This window comes from Euleptes europaea, chromosome 8 (assembly GCF_029931775.1).
Source record: "Euleptes europaea isolate rEulEur1 chromosome 8, rEulEur1.hap1, whole genome shotgun sequence".
In the NCBI taxonomy this organism is placed as follows: domain Eukaryota; kingdom Metazoa; phylum Chordata; class Lepidosauria; order Squamata; family Sphaerodactylidae; genus Euleptes; species Euleptes europaea.
In genome coordinates this window covers 95,398,092-95,406,814 of record NC_079319.1, presented here as the reverse complement: position 1 = coordinate 95,406,814, position 8,723 = coordinate 95,398,092, and the positions used below count along the sequence as shown (strand labels likewise).

Below are 8,723 nucleotides of genomic sequence, written 5' to 3'. Positions count from 1 at the left end.
CGCTGCCGGTCTGAGTAGACAATGCTGACTTTGATGGACCTTGATAGTCTTATTCAGTATAAGGCAGCTTCATGTGTTCATGGGGCACTAATGCTGTCTATGCTGTTGATCTTCAGGTTGGATGTTAATACAAAAACAGAGCTCATATTGCATCCATGCATCACTGAGTACGCTTTGTAATGCTGCACATGGCCTTAGTCATTTATGATGTTCTTGAGCATGAGTTTGTCTCTCTCTTCATAAGTTCCCTGGAAGACAACACCTTAGAAGTTCTATTGTTTGTGGGGCATTGCTACAACTACACGTGGTAAACCCTTTAGGAGCTCCCCACATACATATACTTTCCCCTTCCTCCTTCTCTTGATTGTCCACCACTAGTGTGGTTTAATGCTTTGAAGAAGAGGCCAACTCGAGATTCACATTGGTGTCCAAATGGCTAGCGGATCATTTTACCCCTTAAGTAGCCTCATTTCTTATTGGCTGGTAGGGCCTTTAGAATGAGTGACAACCCTTCACACACTCTTTTTACTAAAATAGTAAAGCTAAGCCATCGTACTTCCTTTACAATAGGATGTTACGATACACAATCTACGGAAAATATGTCTGAGCTAAATAACTAAAATACAGTAGGATTATTTCGTGAACTATACCAGTAGGATAATCCAATTTACAAGATAAGCAGAACAAGTTAAAACTATTATTCCATTTCCATTTCTGTTGTCCCTCAGTTCTCTTGCCATTGTGCCTGTTCCGAATGCCTACATAAACAGGGTATGCTAAAAAATATAAGATGCCCTCCCCCCTTCTTCCTCTCATGGAAGCTCCGCATTATATGTGGGTAGGAAAAGAAATGGCATTGGATCCACAAAAGACTGCAGTCACGGAAGCGATCTGAATTGGTAGAATAGAGAACCCTTTCAAAGAACTGTGGATAAATAGAAAGAAATAGCAACGTCACACATTTCAATGCTGTTTCTTGGAAACGAAAAAGGCAACATATTAAGAGTCTTTATCGCTGTCTGCTCCGCCGTACATATCGGCCAGCTTTTTAAACCGAGGTCCCCAGTCACTGAGGTAATCGTAGTCCTGATCGCCATCCGTTGTCACTGACTCCAAGGAGCTGAGGGACTCGGCCACAGAGCCGTTGCCTTCGTACGCATAAGTTGCTAACGAGTCATACGGGGGCGCTGTGGGATCCGTGTCGTTTTCCTTTAACCTCTGGCTAATGAAATCTCTGACATCCGTGTTATCTCGTACCACTGGAGTCCGGCGTGGCACAAAAAGCGCCTCTGGCACAATGTCTCGGCGCAATTTATTGTCTTCTATGGCTTCAGGGTTCCGTAGTGTGCTGATGTCAAACGCTTGAGTGTCTTCTTCTCCACCACCTTCGTCGTTGTAGCTGACGATGTTGTCTCGTATGTCTTCTTTGGAAATGATCAAAGGCTCCTTCTTCCGTTGCCGCCTCAGCGCCGCAAACAGCACCACTGTAACTGAAAAGAAGGGGAGGGGGAGATAAAGAAGAGATGGTGGGAGGGATAGGAGTTGGGAGTCAATTTGTCGCCCAATTAGAACAACGACAACAACAACATGCAACCTGCCCTTCTTGAACCTCATCTTTTGCAAGAAGCCTGGCCAAACAGCACTCTCCAACTGTAGCCCATCCCAGCAAAATCATTGTGTGGGTTTAAAGTAGGATAAATATTAGTTGGAAAAAGGGATTTCAAGCAAAAAGGAAGACGAAGCACCGGTCTTTTTATCAGCAGTACATGTTTTTTGTTTTTTACTTTGTACTGCACAGTAGCTATCATTTTGAAATGGCAAATGTAGTTTCAAAGCAGACCAAAAAAAGGAAAGGAAAAGAAAAGAAAAGAAAGAAACCTGTCTGGCAAAATGATGGTATTTTAAAGTGTCTGAGTGCTAAACTCCTGAACTGCTTTGGAATTTGTTCTAAGGAGAGTATACGGCACTTTCAAGGTGAGAGGCTGTGCTACCAATATTATAAATGGAAGCAAACCCCCTCTTCCTTTCTTTTTAAAATAATGTGGAACCTGTAATTCGCCCTGTATTTTTCAGTATTCTGAGTGTTGTAAAAATGACTGGGCACTTAGGAAATTATTGATTAGGAATTATGCCTGTGATTTCCAAAGGATAAAAAGCATCAGTAGTTATTACTTTTAGGGCTACCAGCTCTGGGTTGGGAATTACCTGGAGATTTTTGGGGCAGAGCCTGAGGTTGGGCGGGGTTTGGGGAGGGGAGGGGAAAAGGAGAAACAATTCTGAGGGTAGATGTATGGGTGAGGTTTGTAATTCAGAGATATATACATAAAAGGATGTGTATATAATACCACCAAGGGCCAAGAAGTCCAGCAAATCTTTTACAGGCCAGACTCCTCTTAAAACTCCTGCTTTTGAAGAAATACTTATGCATGTGACCTTTGTGGCTCTCTGCTTTTTTTGTTTTGCTTTCTCAGTGAAATGAACTTAGAACAATCTTTTTAAAGAAGACATAAGTTGAAAGTATGTTGATGAGCAAGTGCAACAGAAGGTGTTTAAGTTCTGTTTAAGTTTAAGGGGTTTAAGTTCTGTCCTTTATGCATGGGTACTTGGACTCACGTTCGCCCCCTGTCTGACTCAGTTATTCCTTGGAATTCTGCATGAGTTTTCCGTCCATTAGAAATGACCTCGCTGCCAGCCCTCACAATGTCCGCGTCTTCCCATTCCTTTGTTAACCCGACTCTTCCCTCTCCCCTGAGCTCAGACAGGCTGAAATCTCCGTGCAGAAGGCAAAGCATGGGCCACAGGAAGCTTGCTTTCTCTCACAACCAATCACAAAGCAGCATATCCAGAGGCGGGGACTGAAATGCTTCCTGGGAGCTCATTCTGAGCAGAAGAAAAGCTTTTTAAAACCGAGGCTTGGATTTCTCCGCCCCCCTTCTTTCAGATTTCTCCATTTTTTATGTTGTTGCTCTTAAAATGGTTTTTAATGTGGCAATTGGGTTTTTTTGGGGGGATTTCCTCCCACAGTAACCACTACAAAGTAAGCCAACTACAAAGCAGCATTTAAAGGGGCGGGGACTTGATTTGAGCTTGGAGGCTGCTGGAGCATAGATTCCCAGCTGGAAAGCATGGGTCCAGCCAGCAGCGAACCTCAGGTAAAAAACTCCCATGCATAAATGACATATGACAGGAGGTTCAAATTCTACAGAGATGATGAAGATTCTTAATTATCTGCATTATGCTAATGCACTGAGATCTTCAGTGGCAATTAACAAAGATGGCCAAGGGGTGCCAATGGATGGCTTTGGGCATCTACCATGTTGGAAGGTGGTGTAAGCAGTGGGGGAAAGAAACATTCCTTAACCATTGCTTTGGGCTGCCTCTCGCAAATCTAGATCAGGAGGACAGTTTGCAAGCACTGTGTAATTCCAAAATCTAAGAAATCCCCTGCTCTCTGTATCTCCTTGGCATTTTATAACTAATCATGCTCTCTGTTTGTGTGCATGTGTAAAAACACCACAACAACAATCTATCCCCCCCTCATGAACCATTTATTCATGGATGCCATGAGAAATGTCGGGGCAGAACAGAAAGCAAAAAACAAAGGAACAAAAAAGGGGCAAATGCTGTAGAACTTTGCTGTAGAACTTTACTTCTGAGTAAACATATAATAGGCTCTTGCCCAGGAAGGGGCAGGCATTGCCAGATTTTTACGGAGACTGAGGGGCTACATTAGGTGCTGTGTGGAAATTGCAATTTCATTTCCAGCTATTTGCAGAATGGTAATATCATCAGGGCAACCAATCCACATATGGATAGACCAATAGTCAACCCCTAATTGGATACCCTGTAAATAATTGTTGTGAAAAAGCAGCAGCCTGGGAGAGGGGACACACACATGGGAGATGGGACATTGGGGAAAGGGGGGTTTAACTCTTTCTCATACAGTTTCCCAGATGGATTCCTGAGAATCAATATATACACAGCAGCTTCAAGTCCTAGTAAGGAAAAATAATAATTGTGCCTGCATTTTCCCCCTACCTGGGTTTATAACAGCTAAATTGTATGTCGGGGGAATCTGATCATGGATCTCCAATGTAATGTTTGGCTCTCAAATTGTTTTGGACATTTCTTCTCCTCAACTCATCTTTAAAAGATTTGAATATGGAAAACTAATGCTTAGTTTTGCCCAGAGGCAAAATATGAATTTCTCCTTCTTTTTGACTCCTGCTGAAACAAATATTAAAGCCTTGATCAGTACTGATTTTTTGAGGTTCTAAGACTAGGTGTCGGCAACCCATGCCCGGCCCCGACTTGACCCCGTCCCGGCCAGGGAGGAAGGAAGGGGCTGAGCTCCCAGAAGAAGAGAGAGAAGACAAGAGCGAGCCAGTCCAGGGAAGAAAGAGGACAAGGCTGCCAGAAGCCCTTCTCCTTCTAGGGTTGCCAGGTCCCTCTTCGCCATTGGCGGGAGGTTTATGGGGCGGAGCCTGAGGAGGGCGGAGTTTGGGGAAGGGAGGGACTTCAATGCCATAGAGTCCAATTGACACAGCAGCCATTTTCTCCAGGTAAACTGATCTCTATCGGCTGGAGATCAGTTGTATAGCAGGAGATTTCCAGCTAGTACCTGGAGGTTGGTAACCCTATCTCCTTCCCAATTCTGAGGCAGGAGTGAGGGCCTCCTCCTTACTCCCTTTTCATCTGGGGAAACAACGGAGGGTAGGAAGACAACCCTGGGGGCAAGGGGAGTCTCACACTAGGCATCTTCAATGCTCCCAACCTCCGCAGCCTGGAAGAGGAGGCAAAGTGAGAATTCTCTTACCTTCCGTCTTGGTTGCTCCATGCAATGATAGTATGGGGCGGGAGTCATAGTATGGGGGGCCTTGCAAATAACTGATCCAATCTGGCCCGAGACATCCCTTATGTTGACCAAACTTTGTACACTGCGCAGTTTGGTTTGTTCTTAATGCTTCCCTCATGAGTTCTTCCCCATCCCAAAACTGTCTTTTGCTAAATGTTGCTGCCCCATGTCATTGAGTACACAACAGCTCTAAACCTCAGAGCTGATTTTTTAAAAATTCTACCTCTTTAATGTCAGTCTGAATGAGATTTCACTGAAATAAATGAATATTCAAATAGGATTTGCTCAAATCACTAAGTGACTCAGCTCTAAATATAACTGTTCTTGATAGTCTGTTTTTCTTTTAAAGTGAACTTGTGAAATAAGCCTTCCTGTATGCTCAGTGGAATGTTAAAATAAATGTAAAGATGAGTTGCTTACTCTCAGAAATTCTGAGCATTATTGGGTTTTTTGCAATAAGTAGACTGGGCTTTCTCAGGCTGAAAGTGAAATCTACCAAACAACCAAAAACAAACCAACCTCCCCCCCAACACACACACACGCCCAAAAATTATCTGCCATTGTTACTGCTGAGAACGGAAATGGTACTTCAGATTCTTCTGTGGCTTTGTTTTACACAGTGTTGAGAATGCATATACAAAACTTGAAAGCACACCAATAAGATACGGCTGCAGTTAATTGAAAACCGGCATGCGTTGCACATTCTATTTCAGCTTAAAGGCTGGAATCCAAAGCAGAACGGTTTCTGAGCCCCACACTGTTGGAAGCACCCCCCTGCACAGCCCATAAAACTGGCCCCCAAACTCAGATCCAAAGGGAGAAGACTGAGACATCCCCCCTGCTTAGGGTTGCCAACCTCCAGGTACTGAAGGAAAATAGGGTTAGGGTTAGGTACTAGCTGGAGATCTCCTGCTATTACAACCGATCTCCAGCCAACAGAGGTCAGTTCCCCTGGAGAAAATGGCTGCTTTGGTAATTGGACTCTATGGCATTAAAGTCCCTCCCCTCTCCAAAACCTGCCTTCCTCAAGCTCCACCCCAAAAACCTCCCGCTGGTAGTGAAGAGGGACCTGGCAACCCTACCCCTGCATGGGCACAAAATGGCTGCCACAGGAGGCAGCGCCAGCCACAAAATGGCCGCTGCCACAGCTTACCTTCAGTCACACAGTGGCAATCCTTGTGCTGTGGTGGCAGCTGCCACCAAAGCCACATATTTAAACAGCTGAACAGCCAATCAAATCTCCAATGGCAAATCAGAAGCCTCGATGGGCAAAAGCCCACTTTCTGAAAACACTTGGCGGGCGCTAGGAAAGATGTCAGCAGGTGGGGACCTCTGGCCTAATGGGACTCTTTCAGATCCAGCCCAGATCTCAGTGGGTTGTGATGGATCAGACACAGCCTGGAGGTGACCGGCGCTAGGAGTCAGGAGGGAAGCTGCACCTGTGTTTCTGGGGTCAAAGGGTAGGCGGGACCACAACCTCCTGGCTGGCGTGCTCTCTGGGCTACATGGACCTGGAAATGCGTATGGTAGAGCTGATTCATACTTGCAAAATGTGGTTATAATGAGTGGTTCTGTGAGCTGCATTGTTCATAAATGGGTGTGGATGTAGACTTGCTATGGTTTGTTACGGTGGATTGTTTTCTTCATGTTTGTTGATGTTATACACATCCTGAAATGCTGGACACCATATGCAAGGTGTGAACCAGTAGCCATGTTTTAAGGCACATGGACTTTTTTTTTTAACCTTGTACAACATTTGTGTATATGTCAGGCTGTGTACTATAAAATTGTGTATGTATGACCACTGAGGAAGGCCTGTAAAAGGCTGAAACGCATCTGGTCAGTTTTTGGTTATTTTATGTACACTGTTATGTGTTGGTAATATTTGCAACTATGTTTGTGCTTTTTAGGAAGCCTGTATTTTGGTGCCTGTGTTTTTAAATACAATTGTGCACAATATATAATAAAAATAGATTTATTGATTGTTATATTAGATAAGTGTTCAGCTCAACCCCTTTGATTTCCCCTGACTTTTAGGTTGAGTTTCTTTGTTCCCCTTTTTCTTCAGTTGTTTTTTTAGTGTGTACGAACACATGCAGCTTCCTCATATCGAGTCAGACCATTGGTTTACCAAGATCAGCTGCCTTGTAGGGTCCCAGATGGAGATAGTTCACATCACCTACTACTTGATCCTAATGGGCATTGAACCTGGGACTTTCCCATTATGCTTGCTCGTAGGTCTGTGACATCTGTATAAAGGGAGGTGGCTGTTTCCAACAGGTCCTGTTTGTGATGGGCATGTGTATGACAGAGGCTTGGAGGATATCTGTCGCTATCAGTTGAATTATGCCTGCTTTCTTGTAGGTGTCCAAGTGGAGGAAAAGGCAAAAATGTAAAATGTAGCAAAACCTAAAGGGAATTTCTTATGAGATAATGGATAACTACACACGTCAATCTCTAGTGTTGCATTCATATTGCAGAACGCACCTCCCCCCAAAACTGCCCCCCTTCCTGCCAGCCCTTGCGAGTCTTTACCTAGCAAAATAATGATGCAGAGGAGAATTGCGATCAGGGCTCCCGTGCTAAGGCCGGTCGGGTGGATCAGCGCTTCAGCATTACAAGACAGCAATTTGCCTCGCTGGTCACAGGCACACACTCGAATGGTCACCGTCTCCGTACTGCTCTGAATTGGGTAGTCGTTGTCTGATATTACCACAGGCAGGAGGTATGTACTCATTTCGTGTCTATTGTATCTGATTTTCCTGGTGTAGATCCCTGCTGTGTTATCTGGAAAGATACACCAATATATATACATATATAATGAATGCGTTTCTTTGAATGTCTAACCCGGGGGTGTCAAACATAAGGCCCACGGGCCTGATCTGGCCCCTTGAGAGCTCTTATCTGGCCACGAGCCAGCTGAGGCAGCCGCCCCTCCCCACTCTCGATCTGGGCTGGTGAGGCATGGCCTGGCCTGACCAAGTGACATTTATGTCATATCCAGCCTTTGCTAACAAGTGAGCTTGACATCCCTGCTCTAACCCAAAGAAGAAGGAATGAGAATATGGGGGCAAGTGAGTTTACCTCTGTTGTCTTGAATGGTGAAATTGGAGCTACCGGCTACTTCAGGTGCCAAAGAGAACGAAAATTTGTGTCCACTGAAAGAGTCATCCTTGTCAATTGCACTTAGGGTCTGTATAAGCTGAAAATAACATCATTATTGTGTCACTGCTGAAATCAGACACCAATACTCCCCGCCATAGCACCCTGAATAAATTCTATTGGAGCAGTAGATGAATAGCAACATGCCAAGCAAGCAGAACAAGCAGCAACCAGTAAAACAAAGACTTTTTTCTCTAAATGCTGGAAAAAGTGGTTCCAAAAGTTACTTTGTTTAGAGATGAGAAAGACAGAGCGAACGACTGGTGCTTCCCCTCTCCATTCTTCCAGGTCTCATCCAAACAGGAGGTGCATTGTCCCATTTCAGGGCAGACCACAAGCCTTCTTGTGCAAGATATGCTCAGTCCATGCTCCTGGGCCTGGACCGAAAGGTGCGGAAGAATGGGTGAAAACTACTTCAATGGGGTATAATGTCATAGAGCCAACCTTCCAAAACAGCCGTTTTCTCCAGGTTAACTGATCTCTGTTGCCTGGAGATCAGTTGTAATAGCGGGAGATCTCCAGCTACCACCTGGAGGTTGGCAACTGTGTGTGATGGCAATTGTTTCCTCCACCTTTCTTTGTAGCATTTTTTTTTCAACCGACAGGTTGACTGGGGGAAAAGAAATCTTTTGCTCTGAAGAATCTACAGGATTCCCAGTTCTTTTTCTGTGTTTGATCAGCTGCACAGAAAGAGAAGGCACTTGAG

General features: G+C 44.6%; 1 protein-coding gene across 1 annotated transcript in view; it reads right to left on the bottom strand.

The window, feature by feature from the left end:
- Positions 1-904: 904 nt before the first annotated feature.
- LOC130481511 (cadherin-6) overlaps positions 905-8,723 on the bottom strand; it is a 139,733-nt gene continuing 131,914 nt past the window's right edge. Inside the window, exons 9-11 of the mRNA XM_056854198.1 lie at positions 7,940-8,057; positions 7,391-7,642; positions 905-1,490 (exon numbers count right to left, since the gene is read on the bottom strand). Of these exons, the coding sequence (XP_056710176.1) occupies positions 1,000-1,490; positions 7,391-7,642; positions 7,940-8,057 (861 nt within the window). The 3' untranslated portion in view covers positions 905-999. The remainder of the gene's footprint in view (positions 1,491-7,390; positions 7,643-7,939; positions 8,058-8,723) is intronic.